Genomic DNA, 17875 nt, shown 5'->3' on the forward strand with positions numbered 1-17875 from the left:
GGTCACCCGGTGGTCTAAGGCTGACGGCTGTGAACCATATATCAGCTCAGTGGCTTCAAACAAGCACACACACTCAATGTGCCTATACATGTAGTCATACAAAACACATACATGATAGAGAAAAAGAAGCATGTGAGTCGTGTCCCTGAGGTGAAGCAGCGTGAAACCGAGAGATTTACTTCCATAAATGTGTCAGCTAATAAAATTAGAACAGACAGCCAACACACAGTGATGCTTCACCTGAGTAATTAAGTGCTTAATGCATCATTTAATCCTGATCACTGCTCGACAGTGTGTGTGTGTGTATATGTGTGTGTTTGTGTATGTCTGTGTGTCTGTTTGTGTGTGCACTCCAAAGTTACGTTTGTAGTGAAGTGACAGTTGAGTCAAAGTGAGTCACTGTTGCTCACAGTGTTACATTACCATGAAGCTTTATTAAACCTGCATCAACGTATTTATTTTCATCGCACTTTTTAAAACAAAATCACAAAGTTCCTTTTTGACAAATAGCTACGACTCATATGCAATTTAAAACATCAAGAGGCACAAAAACATAAATGAAAAAAGACCATTTTCTTACACTAGAAACAGTGGATACCAAAATATAAGAAAAAGGTAACAATAAAAGAAGGGAGCTTAAGTATATCCTTACATCAAAAATGTGAATTATTACATCCACACACGTTATAATGTGTAGATGTGGAAAATGAGACATTCACAGGGTAACGTGGTGCAGTCTTTGTTTTGCTCACAGCTGTTGTCTTTGTGTCCTCTTGGTCACATGTCGTTCTTTACACAACCGCTAGGTGTCGCCAGAGTTATTTTATTGTGAACATATAAATTCACTTATTGTTAGAACAGTGGGTTGCGTTATGAAATGCAGTTGTAATCTTTTTATGCTACACAAGAAAAACTAAATAACAGTAGGAGGGTTAACATACACAGCTAGCATCCTGCTACAAAATAAATATACATAATACACTTTGATAAGCACAACTTACACCTGATAGGTTTAAATTAAAGAAATATTAACAGTAGTGCATAAAGACAATAACCGTCATGTTATTTTTCACCTGGATGCATGAATGTGGTTGTGTGTGAGTGACGTGCTGCTCTGCTGTGATCTAAACTTCATTCCTCTCTCTCTGTGTTTATTGGTTTAGTTATTAACAGTCTTGGTTAAACTCTAATCAGATCTGGCCTTGTGCCTGCATACAGTCATGCATTTATGCTTTAAGACTCCCTCGCTGCGTTGCAAAGCCAACACTGTGCGGGCATTTTAACTTAATGTTTTTTACGATGCCCTCGGGTGCTATACAGGAAGTGGGCATGGCTGTTTAAAGATACAGCTATAAGTTCATTGTACGCGGTTTGACAGAGCTAATACTCCATGTTGTATATGCAACATGCACACAGCCACATTCACACACATAATAGTCACCGCTCACACAACACACTGCACAAGCCATCCTATTACAAGCAAATATAAAAATGGCACATGATATATTACGCTGTCTTCTAACTCAATGATTCCACCTTCTATCTTTTGTCTTTTATCCGGTCTTTTCATCCTTATCTCAAACAAAAGCTCAATGCACATATTGTCCTGCTCCCTACAAAACAAAACCCATCAATTGTGCAATCTACTTGGTAAGGAGGGCACATCTCACATCTGATCGCCAGCTCACGATCTCATCTGAAATCTGGAGGTCCCTGCATTCAGACGTGAACTTCTTTGTGGGATCTGTATACATACATAATAACCACCATAACCTGAGGCTGTGTTTTTCTCAGACAATATTTGATACCTGCCTATGTCACATCAATAGGCCCAGGAGCGGGGACACACCCCAGGACAGGAGAAACCTGAGGAGAGACGATAGCTTTCAAGTCTGTTTCTGGAACAATGTCAGATATGAATATTGTATGGATATGTAATATGTCTGTAGAGACAGGTGTCCGGATTGGGTGTTTCTGATTAGAGCCATGAAACTACTCCAGTCCTTTCCTTCCACTCCAAAAAAAGTAGAAGTCATCCATTAAAGTAATTTATAAAATGCACTTAGTCTCAAAACTAAAAGAAAGAGTGTTACTGTATGTTATTGCATATGACATAATGATAAGAACATTTCAATGACATTGAAAAATCTTTTTTCCTCAATATAGTTACAGTTATTTCAGTCTTTCCCAACCTAGGGATGGGGTCCCCTTCAAAAGTTTGGAAAATATATCTGAAGAGGGCGTGAATACATGAATGAGAACATTTGCATTAAATACCAAAGTATAGCAAAAGTACCTCAACATTGTATTGAAGTACTTAGTAACTTTCCACTACTGGCCAAGGAGCCAGATGGCTGTCTACACTCTCAGGTGGCTGATTGTGTGTGTGTTCAGGTCCAGTGTTTGAGTTTGTCAGTCTGCACCGACACACACAGTATGCATTTGTGAGTGATTTCAATAACTGTCAGATTGTAGTCAGCGACTGTGTGCATCTTCGAACATACTTTAGAACACAGACATGAGAAATAGAGATGTGCAATGCTGAGTGTTGGCAATCTATTTCCCCTTAACACCGCCATGATGCCTCCACCTATCTAATGGCAGTAGGTTCACTAACCATATCATGAGTTTATAATAACCACATCACATCCATGGCGAATGAGGTGGAATGAAAATCTAACCTAATTTGGAGAGATACACGACTGTGTGAGTAGTGGGGTGTCCCCTGAGAGGAGGCTCCGATTGAAGGAGCCGTGTGCTGCACTGGTAGCATGCTCTGTGAGCGTGTAATGGTCTTAATTATCATTTAGCATGCCAGCCTCATTGACGATGTTTCAAGCCAGTGATAAAAGTGCAGGAAGAGAGAGAGAGAGAGAGAGAGAGAGAGAGGGGTATGAACATATCAACACTTAAAGGCACAGGCACACACTAAACAGTACATATCCCGAAACACACACACACAAAACAGTGAACTTATACACCATCATACTACGAGAAGCAGTTGGAGTGATACATGCACACACACACACACACACACACACACACACACACACGCACACGTTTCCATCCAGCTGAGTGACATCTCTCTTTCTGAATTAGTCACGATGAATGATGTGTAACCAGGCATGACTCGTTCTGGCTGGGGAGATAGCTAATTCACTTTGTTTAATTAGTCAAAAGTAGTAGAGCATGCTCTCTCCCCCCAAACATAGACTTTGATTGCGCAACACCCATCCACCCATCAATATGTGCTCGTTCTCTCTGTAGAAAAGACTTGTGATCACACCGGTGTGACATTTCATGGGGCAAGTGGATCTTATCTCCCAGAGTGAAGGATCTCTGACTCTTCCTCTCTCTTTCTTGTTCTCACAGACACAGATTAGGCACACCTGCTGCCCCTTTGCTTTGTGATACCTTCACTGAGATTTCAGACACCATTTTAAGGATCCCAGTTCCAGAGGTGCATCTGCAGTGGACTGCGCGAGGGAGATCGGCTGATACTTGGCTGAAAGTTTCTGTGAACAGAAGACAAGCTGTGATTTTCAGCGAAGCATCAAAACTTAGAGGTACAGTGATGCACATGTTTTCTTGGGTGTCTTTTTAGAGGTTTGGATGCTTTTTGGTCCTACTTTGAGATATTTTATACTTTAAATTGGTTTGTGATTAAAGTAAAAATTATCATTTTATAGATATAAATATCACTTAAGCTTGCTATCCTAAGCAGTTATATGGGAAGAAATACAATGCTGTGTCATAGTTAATATTATATAGAGTAAGGCTGGCTACATTGTTGCATAATACAACTCCAATATCATACCTATACTATATTCTACCTATACTATACTATACTACTATACTAAAGTGGTAATTTGTCAGTATATATGTATATTTATGTACATACATAGATACACACACATATATATATGTACATATTTATATACATACATGTATTTGTATAAATGTATATATAGTATATAGTTATAGATAGCCATATATATTGTTGTTGTGTATTTTATTCAGTCAATCATTGCAATACAATACAATATTATTCTATATAATATACAAAATAGAATACAAACACAAATATATATAGTATATATAGTTTTGTATAAAATAGATGGTTCATGTATATACATATATATATATATATATACTATATTACTATTACAGCTATATGCACAGTATATGTAGCCATTATAGTATAACATCATTAGCCTAGTACTACTAAAATATATTGCATACTACTATACTTTATTCTAATATACACTCTATTTATCGTTATATGAAGCCCAAAGTATCACACATAGCTCATTATAGGCTACTTTGGTGTTGAATATATAGCATATGCTACTATTTGCTGTACTAGCTGTAATTGCAAAGGGATGTAGAGCTTTGCTGAATAAAATAAAAACTGTAATTATCTAAATCATAAGCCATATAATCTTGTGACAGTTAAACATCAACGTTCAAAAGTTAATATCAGTCAGCCGGTTCCTCCTTGCACTGCTCCACTTTGTTACCATGGAGAGCTCCAATACCCTAAAGACAATAATAAGTGCGTGCACAGCATGCGGCAGAAAATAATAAATAGATTTATGCGCAATTGTCACATTTAATACATTTACGGAGCGCGCTAGTGAATTCATTATTACACCATATGCTAATGCAGCTGGGTCCGCGTATTTATGAGTCTGTGTGTGGGTGTGTGGGTAGCTCTCTCCCCCTTCTTTCTCTCTCTCCCTCTCCTCGCGTGCGCATAGGGCTTTGAAGTGTAACCAACAACTGCTGTCCCGGAGTCAGTGCTGTAGCCGAATATGTAATAGGGGATGTACTCCAGCAGCTCCGAGCCGTGTATTGTTCTCTCCAGAGCTTTACAGTAGCAGCATGTGCTCTGGATGGGAGGTCGCTCTGAACTTGCGCTGAGGCCATTTATCGGTAAACCGGAAAGCGAAGCGCGGTCGGAGAACAAGGAGGGATCAGAGGCAAACTACTTAGCCAGTAAACACGACATACTGTCGGTGCTAAAGAGACAATTAGTGTAAGTGAGAGGACGCATACCGGCAGCCGAGAGAAACGGGTCTGATCCTCAACTGGAGATCAATGGAAGCGAGGATAACATATGGATACAGCCGATGTCTACAGGGACGGGCTGTCGATGTATGATGGCAGGTCGGACATGCACGTTGTGCCGACTAAAACAGGTTGGTTTCGCCTCGATCAAACTTCAGCGCCATCAGACGTGCGTGGGACGATTAGCGCGCATTTAGGTGCTGAAGATGAACGGAATCGCTGTCGCTTACAGCGGCGCGCCGGGGAGATGACAGCAGGTTTATTATGGGGAGCTGCGCTCTATCACTCGCTGGACTTTTACTGGATTCAGAGGGTTGTCCTTATCGCTGCATCTGGTTGAAGGTCGTCCACTATTACTGATCCGGATATCCTTCAGATCGGTGTGTGTGTAACAATTGTGCTTTATAGTTTTCTTGTTAGAGGCGGAACTGTAAATATCTGAGACAGCTGTATTTCACACCCTCTGTAGACGCTCAGCAGGTTTTCTAATATACTTTTTGCTGTATTTATCTTTGCTTTTAAATTAATTGCTGTGAATAAATTCTGGACGCATGCAGCCTACATGCAGTGTTTTTCATTGGAAAATCTACTTTGAATTATATGTAATAGTTTCCAGGAGCATAATAAGAGGCCACCATAAACTCACCATTGACCACCAGATACTATCAGGATAACATGAGGGATTTTTATTTGGCTATCTCATTCACTGGTTTATTTTTAAGCATTTGTGTCTCTGTATTAGTGTAAGACCACAGATGGACGCCCTGTGTAATGGAGCCAAGAAACCCGAGGGTGGTAGTGATTCCGTTTTAGACCCCCGGCCCCCTCCTGCCAAGCTGGCTCGACTGGAACAAAACGGAGCGGGACCCTCGGCCCAGGAGAGGAGCAATCAGGGGAGTCCTTTGGCCAAAAACCCCTGTCTGAAACCCACCGCAGTGAGGCCACTGAGCAAGAGCTGGCACAGCAAAGGTATAGGCTGAAACGTGATATTTTCAGTACAGTGATTGTGACTCCCACGTGGCATCTGATATGTTCAATAGCTGTCCTTTCCATCACCCCAGGGAGCCTGCTGCCTGTGTTCTGTGTGGTGGAGCACAAGGAAAGCCCTCAGGAGGGAGAGAGGAAAGAAGAACACGCTGAGTTTGTGCTGGTCAAGAGAGATCTGCTGTTTAACCAGCTGATAGAGATGGCCCTGCTGACACTGGGCTACTCACACAGCTCTGCTGCACAGGCCAAAGGTACATCACACAAACGGGCACATACATTCAATAACACAAGTCCACCGTTTTCTCACATTTTTCACATGTGTGTGTGTGTGTTCAGGTCTCATCCAGGTTGGAAGATGGAACCCGGTGCCTCTGTCTTGTGTAACAGATGCTCCTGATGCAACAGTGGCTGATATGCTGCAGGATGTTCACCACGTTATCACCCTTAAAATACAGCTGCGCAGGTAGGAGGCTGGCATCACATCTATGAATATATCTGTCGAACTTATTTTGTCCGTGTGCAGTGTACAGACTTTATGTATGAATGGAAGCATAAGACTCAAAACTGCTTCAGTATTTCTCAGCATTTTGCTCAGTGCATGCAGGGAAAGACTTCAGCCACCCACCATCTCTAATATGTATCAATAAAAGAAAATAACCAAAGGGCATGGACCAAATCAGACCCAGCAGGAAATGATTACACTCTTATATTTAATTTGTTCTCAATGCTATTGGATTCATTTTAACGAGTGATTTTAGTTGCTTTTCACAATGAATATTTATGAGGATTTGAATGGTGTATGTCTGACATATGACATAAGGTGTTTCCTTGGGTTACATTTCTTAATAATTAGTGTCCTCTATTTTTTTTAGACAGTAGATCAGGAGTTGCGCTGTATACATTTTGGTCTTGGGTCAGTTCAACCGTGAGACAGAGGACAGTGCAGCATTTATATTATCACAAGATACAAAATAAAATTGAATATAGACTTTTTTTACAGGAGAAAAGAGAGTAAAACACAGGTGTTACTAATAACATTCATGAAGGAAGCAGCTAAATTGAATTCAGACATCATTAATTTTATTATTTGTGCTTTTCCTACTGTGACATGTCAACATGTCTTCCATTAAAAAGTGTTTTGGCTCAAAGAAAGAAGGATTTGGCATCATGTATGTCTTCCTTGTGCTCAAATGAGTTTATTTAATTTAATAAGTGCTTTAGTTTCCCCCACAGCCCATCATTTCATTCACACCCTTGAATGTGTGTGATACTGGAAACCTGCCTATCAATCACTCAGAGTTGCTCCATTTGAGCAAGTAAACAAGTGTTATTTTTAAAGCACTCCACCAATTCTACACAAGTTCAGTTCACTCGTCACAAGTAGTACTTGTCTGCCTTTGCATGGTTTACTGGCTGCTAAGAGTGACAGTTTGTATTATATTATATATATCTATATATATACATATATATATATGTGACCATTGACCAATGATATTGTAGATAAATTATAGCCATAGACTGTCTTTTAAATCAGTCATACCAGCTCGATCTGAAAGTGTCCTGGAATGTGTTTGTGAGTTCCCCAACTTTATAGAAATGCAATACTACATCACTGGACTACCCATTTAATAGATCAAACTTATGTTATTCAATTTGCTCTTCATTCAGCTGTCCCAAGTTGGAGGACTTGCCTCCCGAGCAGTGGAGTCACTCCACAGTGAGAAATGCTCTGAAGGAGCTCCTCAATGACATGAACCAGAGCTCCCTGGCCAAGGAGTGCCCCCTCTCCCAGGTACAACACACACACACACACACACACACACACACACACACACACACACACACACACACACACACACACTTAGAGCATGCATACAGGAAGAGAGAAGAAGAGAAATTGGACTGAAGTGTTCATGTCATGTAGTTGCCCTTCAATGCCGTGCAAATGTATGTGTGTGGTTTTGCCTCTTTTGACGCACGATGCAGAGTGTGTGGTCCAATAGTTGGACAAGAAGTCCAGATGCAGAGAGAGATACGGTGTGGGGGCAGAGCGGGAGAAAGAAACAGATAAAGAGAGATGGTTATCTCTTAAAAAGCCTTCCTGCTGCCTGGGCCCGCTGCCTATCTTGATTATTTCAACTGCCAACCTGTCTGCCTGTCACTCTAATTGTCTGCCTGCCTCACCCGCCATCTTACTCTCACTCTATATCTATCTATCACTCCGCCTCTTTGGTATTTGGCTTTTTCTGCATTCTTAACTGATTCAGCAGTAACATCCAAATCTGGTTTTAAGATCTTGATCGTTTAATCAAGCAAATGCAGACACAACTGCAGAAATAATTTCACATTTATCATGCAGTATTTGGGGAAGGTCTTTTCTTAATGAATATTCATAATTATCAACTTAATCTATCTGTTATTTTGCCAGAGGGACATCTACACATTGCTAACTATCCCTCTCGTCTTCAAATTCCTCCCTTCTCTGCAAATCTGATACTAGCCTATCCTCCCTCCCCCATCTCTCTTTCCCTCTGTCTTTCTCTCCTATCACTTCTTGTACCACCTCTCTTGTTTGCAAGAAGCAGATTAAAATAAATATGAGAAGATGAAAGATTATAAAATGTAAAGATTGCACAGAACAGTCTTTGAGGAAAAAGTGTGTGTGTGTGTGTGTGTGGTGTGTGTGTGTGTGTGTGTATGTGTGTGTGACAGAGACAGACAGAGAGCAGTAGTCTCTGATGACCTCTAGTGTTTTGTTTTATTGCACACACACACAACTGCACGCATGCTCACACACCACACACACACACACACACACACACGCTGTACATATTCCCATAAAAGATCCCACACACTGACGCACTCATCTGTCTTTATTATCCTATTTACCTGGGGGTCTTTTTAATAACACAGATCTGAGTTCATTAATATCAGATGTGTGAACAGCTGAGACACCCAGGCCGCCCATAGCAGGAGCTTGGAAAATGTAATGAATTTCTATCGTCTTTTCCCTTCTGTTTCAGAGTATGATATCATCTATTGTAAATAGCACTTACTATGCAAATGTCTCAGCTGCCAAGTGTCACGAGTTTGGTCGATGGTACAAGCACTTCAAGAAGACCAAATGCTTCAAGGGTGAGGGCTTTCAGTCAAGTCTTCAAACATGAAGTGTGTCGAATAAGTCTTACAGCAAGCCATACTACTAATGCTATCGTGTATTTACTAGGTAATAATCCCAATAGTGTACTGTTTTATCAGTTAGACAAACCATTTCATACTGACAAGAATGTGTCAAAATCTCAGAGATGAAGATGTTGTCAGGGTTGTCTCACAGCCACACACAATTGATTTGAAAATTTCCAGCTGTGAACAGCCTCTCTGTTTAATTTGTGAATTGCATTGTGGGAGAATAATGTTTGTCTGCGGCACACTCAAAAGTTCACCGCATTTAGAAGGCTCTGCAAGCTGTCTGTGTGGAGTATACGCCATTTTGACACATTTCCAGTGTGAACACACCACACGCTGCTTAGAATGAGTATCTGGTGCGTATTTGGGGCACACTCTGGTGTGTTAATAATTGAACATCTGTCTGTGCTTTCCTTTTTTTCTGCACCCAGAGATTGACAGCGTCTCCGACCAGTCCACACACATCACCCTCACCCAGCAGTCGATCACAAGTAGCCCAGCCGATCAAAGCTCAACCCTCTTTTTCTCTCATGGAGAAGTAGCCAACATATGTGGCCATTCCCCCCTCGGCCTGCGACCGCCCGGGTTGGTAACCCAGCCTATCAGCTCACAAATGGTCAACCAGCAGTTGGTGATGGCCCAGTTCCTCAACCAGCAGTATGCTGTTAGCCGCATGCTAGCTGGCCAGGGTCTCTCACCGTCCCCACAGCAGTATCTCAACCACCCGCCTGTAGGAAGAGCTCCCCCCGCCATGGTCTTCTCCAAAGCCCCCGATTCCCAAGCCCCACAGCAGGCACAGTGTGGCCCGGGGGGAGGTCCTGCAGCCGGGCTGCAAACCCAGGCATTGTCTGGGTCTTCTGTGGGGCCAACAGACGTGCCAATTGAGATCTACCACTGTGTGAAGGAGGAACTGAAGAGAGCTGGCATCTCCCAAGCCATCTTTGCTCGGGTGGCCTTTAACAGGACCCAGGTATGTAAGTAAGGAGGGGAGGGGGGGGGGGTGTTGAAAGTCGTCAAAGGTTGCAACTGTTTGCTGGTGATTATCTTTTGGACGTGTCTCCTGGTGTTGCGGTTGTAGGTACGTGTGTATTGTGAATATGTGTGTTTGATGGTTGGCACATTGGCATGGCCTTTGCCGCAGTGCCCCCTCCCCCCATGCATGTGTGTATGTATGTGTGTGTGTGTTTGTGCCAGCCCTCTGCAGCACAAAGCTGGTGCCAGCACTGAAGCAGCTGCTGGGCCAACTAATCACAAGCCCTTGGAGAGAAGCTGTCTCCCCCTCTACCTCTTCTTCTGTCTCACTGTCCCTCCATCTTGCCACCTTTCACTCTGGCAACTCCTCTATCTATTTAATATCTCTGCCCCTGATTGTCAATCCATCTTTTTATCTTTCCCATTTTCTCCCTTATTTCATATCCATATCTCCCTCCGCCATCGCCTCGAACACTAAAATACCACATTATCTAAGTCTATCATCTTACATTCACCACCACACCCTGCTTTCAGAGGACAGGCTAAGCCCATTGTTATTATTATTACCGTCATTATCATTTTCATCACAATGGGCAGAGCTAGTTATTATACACCCCCATATTTCCCCATTGCCAAGTCCAAGGTGCTTTGGTGCCAGCCATACAAGTTGGGCATGATGCCAAGATGCCATATAGATGTGAGGGGCGCATTTATCATTTGTCATTTCACGTAAAGCTGCCATCTATTTGGAAGAAGGGGTTTGCTGGGTGGATCCAAAGATGATCCATGATTTGAATAAGAAGGCTGTTTTCTCCCTTTTCATTTTACTGCCAGCGTGTAATCTGATTTATTTTCAGGAAGGAAGCCCTACAATCTGCATGTGAAGTTTGAGGGCTTTCCTCTCTATACAGATAGACACAGAATAATGCTAGCTCTACAGGCGAATAGCGTTCTTAGCACTGACTGTGGAACTGGCTCATCTGTGAAACACTAAACCGCAGGAACTTGATAACTTGGCTCTTTGAATGTGATCCAGAGTCGGATATGAGGAGATTCCTTCATTCAAATGATAAACTTTATACTTTCCATTTGTGCATGTTTATGATAGGAAAATCCATATTTCACAGTTAGTTTTGTTTTATTTGAATGCACAGCTAAGGAATAAACTAGAACTAGAATATTTTCACACCAGCAACACAGCAGTGAATTTGGCATTGCATGCATGTATCCTTGTGTATTGTTGGCTCATATTAACAACTAAATAATGGGCTTGTGTGTTTTGCTGTGCCTTTACCAGGGCCTTCTGTCAGAGATCCTGCGGAAGGAGGAGGATCCTAACCAAGCCTCCCAGTCTCTGCTGGTCAACCTGCGGGCCATGTACAGCTTCCTGCAGCTGCCCGAGGCTGAGAGGGAGCTCATCTACCTGGAGGAGAAAGACAGAAGCCTGACTGGATTTACACCGAGCTGCAACAACACCCCACCAAGATCCACACAGGTCGGCCGCAAGAGAGACTAAATCAAAAAGTCGCAGTGCTGCTGGGAAATTATTTGACTGTCTCTCCATTAAAGAACTATGACATATCGAAGTGAGACTCCTGTTAAGTTAATAAAAAGCATAGACTGCTGTGAAAGACACTCGTTTGCATATATTGTACGAATAGAGACAAGTAAAGGACATAATCAACAACAGATTATAAATCATTATCCTAGGGAGTCGTTGTGAAGTTTACAGACCCCTGACCTTTCCTCTAACAGCACCATGAGGTAGACATTTGGATATATTGCCAAGAAACTTGGTATATACATTTATGTTCCCGTACTAACAATGGTATCATCAGGTCAGAACTTTGTTTTTTGATGAAATATGTGCAAAACTAATGACATTTCTATCAGCCTCAGACAAACATCAGCATGGGAAGATTTTTAACTTAGCAAGCTGTTTTAAAGTGAAGCTTCACAGAGCAGCCTGTCTGTTTGTCTTTTTATGTTATCATTCTAGACAGAACAGCATTTAAATCAAATGAAAAAGTATTGGAAATGACTGGCCACTAACACACCCTTGTGAACAAATTACAATATGGATGTTTCTGTTACTCTATTCTATATCTTTCCAATACTGCAGAAGAGGACAAATATATCAACTGTGTGAGCGCAGTAGACGGACTCTAGCTTCCTCTTTTTTCGAGTCCTTCATCATAGCTTCTTTTTTCCTCTCTACTGTTTTCTCCCCTGTTTCCTGGTATTTTCTAATCTGACTCCCTGTGCACGACTCTGCTGACACTCCTTCTGTTAACCTGAAGAGGGTGCAGACTGCCACATGTTTCCTTTAATTTACACAAAGGTCCAGCTGCTTCTCCTACAAGGGAGAGAGTATGATGTGCAGTGGTTCATGCTGCACCCCAGATCCAACACCCCTTTGTATTGGCACCCCAAGGGCTACATTAAAGACACCAGCTTCCCATTCCACGAGACTCATTGGAAAAAGTGCCTGGCCAAGCCGGCATTGTCTTTAATCTGTATTGGATTCATTTCAATTTGCTGCAAATGCCCAGAACTCAGACACTAACTGTGGCTCGCTTGTCTTTTTGTCTGCTTTATGTCTCTTTTTAGTCAAGACTGTCCCCAGTTACAGGAGACATAGGGTTGAGGACAGAGAGTTGTGTCCTCAATGTCAGTGCTTCCATCTACGAGGACATCCAGCACGAGATGAAGAGAGCCAAGGTGTCTCAGGCTCTGTTTGCAAAGGTGGCCGCCTCCAAGAGTCAGGTACTTTCTTGCTTGCTGGTGTGAATCTGATGAGCATGTCTAATCTTAAACACACATATTGCTCCCAATTTGTAGTTGATTGTTTAAATTTAGCTTTGATGAATCCATCTCTTAACAAGGGATAAGTAGTGTGTGTGGAGGAAACCCAGATAATCAACCCAGCTGCTGTACTCTGCAGAGGACTATCATCGCTGCATCAGGCTGCTTTTGTGTCCTAAATTATCGCTTTAACAAAAACACGTGCACACACACACACACCACTTCTACACATAGACATACTGCATGAGCACATGGATGCACACACAATACCACAAACACACACAGGCAAACAAATGCACAAATACACATACACACATGCATGATTTGAGAGTTTATTGTTCTCATTTTTATGGCGGCCTCATAAGCTTGTTATTGCCTTTTGTTTTGAGGATAATTTCCCTTTATGGAATGGGGGGATTTCAGCTGTCTAATTTTGTCTTCCTCTTCTGTGTGTCTCCAATTCTCACATTCCCTTTTTTCTTCCTTTCTTTGGTTGATTCTTTCTTTCCTCCCTTTTTTTCTTCCTTCTCTCTACTCATCATAAGATGTGAGGAGGTCATTCAGCGGTCATGCCAGTACAGACAGGTGGTCCAAAACCCCTGAGGTCTTTTTTTCTATCTCTTTGCTGGCCTCCCTTTTTACTTTCCCTATGTTCTCTTTACCCCTCTCTCTCTCTCTCTCTCTCTCTCTCTCACTCGTTCTCGCTCTGTTTTACCCGGCTGTTTGGCAGGCAGAACCATGCTGGATCTCTGTTCTATCTGCAATGTGCATCTGGATAGCATTGTGTGCTAGACTTGGGCTACAGCCAGGCGTGTGTGTGTGTGTGTCTGTGTGTGTCTGTGTGTGTACGTGCATATCAACCTGCTTGCAATCGGAATCATGCTACAGTTCATGAACCTGAAACTAGCTTGGCTTTCCTCAATCTACCACAAGTTTCTTCCCTTCGGAGGCATACAAAAATCATTGTCATATTTTGGCTCTGCTTTAAAACATGAACTCATTTTGAATCAATTGAGTGTATAGTTTATAGACCAAGGGAAAGTTGATTTTAGACTTCAACAGTGGCGTTATTACCACGTATATCTCCTTAATTCGAATTCGAAAGAGTGGGTTTATGACTTGAAGCAAAGCTCATACATACATGGACATGATGTTAGCCTTATACTAGACCACTGGACCACTATAGAACATAGAAAATTATTAGATTTTTGGGGCCTGAGAAACTTAAAAATGCCCTTTTGTTTGTGCTCACAGTGTTTAAAGATATGTTGTATAGTAAGGTTAGTTTAACCTGATAAGTGGATAATCAAGTAGCACCTCTATTTATCATCTGCATCCATATGAGTCTATCTATGGATACCTGTTGTGATCTTATTATAGTGTGTTACAAACTATTCATGACATGTTGATACTGCTTATGCATGCTAAATAGGGTCACATAAAGTAAAGTGTTACCGTTCTTCTTGTAGGGCTGGCTGTGTGAGCTATTGCGATGGAGGGAGGATCCCAACCCAGAGAACCGGACCCTGTGGGAGAATCTCTGTATGATCCGCCGGTTCCTCAGCTTGGCCCAGACTGAACGAGATGCTATCTATGAACAGGAGAGCAGCAACACGACAGCACAGCAGCAGTGCGCTGACAGGCTTACACTGCTCAGCAACGACAATACACTGGTGAGACGGGAAAACAATGTTAACACAGACTGTTGTACGCCGGTAGTTCTTGCTCGTCAGCTGTAGAAACAGATGTTTGAAATGAATTTGAAAAAACACGAGCAGCAAAGGCAGAAAACTACCCCTAACTTTCCTAGCATAGTTTGCATATCGAAGTGTCCTTGAGCAAGACACCGAACCCCCCAATTGCCCACTGCTTCTAAATAACTAAGGATAGGTTAAATGCAGAGAGGAATTTCCCCACTGTGGGATCATCAACATGTACATTATTATTATTATGTGTTGTTATTATTTTAGCCTGTCCTTATTTTTTGTGAAGCAAATTTGAAAATTTGAAAGAGTATATTACGTTGAATGCCAAACGATCTCTAGGGTGTCCAATGGAAAAGCAGCACGCCTAATGCCACAAATGTCAGAAAAAGAAAATGATTACCACGTTAAGCGATGATCCGTGAGGCTGATTAGTTTTCTTTCACGTCCATAGCTTATGCATAGATGGATGGCTTGATTAAAGCACAGACTCACAGTTAATACCAAAAAAGGGTTGTGAATGTAGTGTGTCATGTGCAATACTATTACATTAATAGCAAGACAGAAATACTTTATATTCACTTTTTCAGAGCCTCAAAAGACATTGACCCTTGATGGTTGCATTACAGATCTCCTCACATGTGAAATTATTAAATAGCTTATATAAGTTCAACATTTGAAATAGACCTAATACTTCAAATCATAAAAATATATTTCCTTCTAGGCTGACTTCACTTTACATCATCTCCCATTCAACTTAAACACATTAATATCCACATTAACACAATGGAAATGAGTTGCCGTTGAAAATAATCCAAAAGACCAAAAGCTTTTTCTCGAATGACTTCTCATATCTCTTTTACTCTCGTCAGTACCAACGCAACTCTCCGCTGCCACAGCAACATCATCTTCAACACCATCTTCAACCCCATCAACCCCTGCAGCCAGAGGCAGGACCGCACCTGTCTCCACGGCAACCATGTGCTGCGTCACCAGCTGAGTCGGAGGCGGGGGGCAACTGGGGGCACATGAGAGTACGTCTGCAGGGCAGGGGCAGTAGTAATGGTGAGAGAGGGGACAGCAAGGACTGGGTTGAGGGGGGACAGGGAGAGAGAAGCAGTTTGGGAGGGGACTGGGGTTGTATTGGTCGGGTGAGGCACAAGGGCACAGAAAGCAACGAGCAGGTGATGGATGGAAATGTGGGTGATGATGAGATTAATGAAATCCTCGGAAACAGCAAAGAGGAGATGGAGAAGCTGTCTATGAAGTGGCCTGGTGTGAAAGATGAGGACGGAGGGGGGGTCAGGGTTTGTTCAGAGGCAGATACTGAGGTCGAAGGTGCAGATGAGGTCCAAGGTGAGGGGTTAAGGGTCTCCCACGAAGCACTGGGAATCCTGCAGAGCTTCGTTCAGGATGTGGGCCTCAACCCAGACGAGGAAGCCGTCCACACCCTGTCGGCTCAGCTGGGCCTGCCCAAACACACCATCCGTAGATTTTTCAATAGCCAGGCTCACGACCGGCATCAACATGACAGCCAGAGTCCAAAACAGATTCGAAACAACCAACATGGCTGCACAGACCCAAACCTCTCGCAGACGGACATACCTGCAGAGGAACATAAGGGGGAAGGTGATAGAAAGACTGAAACAGAACAAAAGGAGGAGGAGGAAAAACAAACAAGGAGAGATGAAGGAAGCAACATTACTGTTTTAAAAGAATCTGAAGTTGCCACTCAAACCATCTGCTCGATGAAGGAGGAGCAGGAGAGATACATCTAACCCAAATCCAGTGACACATGAGGACTGACTCACATTGTTTTGGTGTTTTAGAGATGAGTGTCCTCAAAGGCTGTGGAAAGACTAAAAGCTGACTATATGTTTATACCACAGCTTATACAGATGCTTGTGTGCATACTACACAGTTCACCTGCAATAGAAAGCTTAGACAGCTCTCGGTTGATTTCAGCATCTCTACTGCAACTTAAGACAGAATATAACTGTGACTGGCTGTGCAGATAATGTTATTACACATCATTTCTGTGTCGATATATGTGTGAATGGTACCAAGTACTGATTACATATCACTGTTAAAAAAGAGTAATTATAGTTGGTTGACTGATCTACAGTTAGAGAAATGTTCAAACCAGAAATGCCTTGTAGAAAGTGGCACTGCCAGTCTGTTTTTCTTTTGCGATGTCCATTGTTTTTGCGTTGTGTTTTGGATCAGTCATTTTAAACTGTTTCCTTCAGGAATCTCACTGTTACTGTATCTTACATTGTTGTTGTTTGTCACATTGTATTAAATATACATTTCCTGATTCTGTTTTAAAATAAATGATAGTTGAATTTGTAAATGACATATAGCAATTGGAATGAACCCTTCCATAAATGACAGGGCATCCTCTGCATATTTGACTGCAGTGTGTAATATATCAATCACTACAATATTGAGTTACCAAACTGATCAATATATGGACATCTATAGTATTTCTTCTGTAATGAGTCCATTTGTATTCCCTTTTCTCAACTTGAATCACACAATTGCATTGAGATTTTATTTGCTCTTGAACACATCATAGTTTACATGCAGAATTTTTATTGATGCATGAATCTATAAATCCGTCAAATAGCTTTTAGTTATTTTGGGGAGCGTTATATTTACACATCTTGTGGTTGTCATATTGTACTGATTTACATGCTACTGATTTACTGTAGCGGAGGCACAACGTGTGCTTTGTGGAGGGCACAATGTTTAATGTTTCTTCATGAAGAAAGATTGTGGGCGAGAAATATATGACTGAAGCCGTGCAGTGTGTTTAAATGAAATGTTCAAATTAAATGAGAGCACTTTCATCTGTAAAAGAAAAAAAGGCTAATTCATAATTATAATGTATGTTCATGACTTAAATATGTTACAGTTGGAAATGTTTATTTCACAAACAATCTGTGTGAAATATATTAAAATGTTTTGAGAGTCCAGAAGCTTGGACGATCACTTTTAATAAAAACATAATACAAAACATTCCATGTATAAATTAACATGCAAATAGAAAGTTGAAACTTTTCTCATGCATTGATAAAAGGTAGTTATGAAGTTTTTTCACAAAGAAATTCAGGTTTAAAATCTCATGTGATAGAATCTGCAAGAACCCA

At 41.7% G+C, this 17875-nt stretch overlaps 1 protein-coding gene across 1 annotated transcript; it reads left to right on the forward strand.

The window, feature by feature from the left end:
* Window positions 1-4843: 4843 nt before the first annotated feature.
* On the forward strand, window positions 4844-17040 carry satb1a (SATB homeobox 1a). The gene is made up of 11 exons (XM_056421923.1): window positions 4844-5201; window positions 5813-6039; window positions 6132-6308; window positions 6394-6520; window positions 7726-7849; window positions 9081-9192; window positions 9675-10213; window positions 11513-11710; window positions 12826-12981; window positions 14490-14693; window positions 15596-17040. The coding sequence occupies exons 2-11, from the start codon at window positions 5826-5828 to the stop codon at window positions 16499-16501; spliced, it is 2757 nt and encodes a 918-aa protein (XP_056277898.1). The 5' UTR covers window positions 4844-5201; window positions 5813-5825; the 3' UTR covers window positions 16502-17040.
* The last annotated feature ends 835 nt before the right edge of the window (window positions 17041-17875 follow it).

This window comes from Pseudoliparis swirei, chromosome 1 (genome assembly GCF_029220125.1).
Source record: "Pseudoliparis swirei isolate HS2019 ecotype Mariana Trench chromosome 1, NWPU_hadal_v1, whole genome shotgun sequence".
Lineage (NCBI taxonomy): Eukaryota > Metazoa > Chordata > Actinopteri > Perciformes > Liparidae > Pseudoliparis > Pseudoliparis swirei.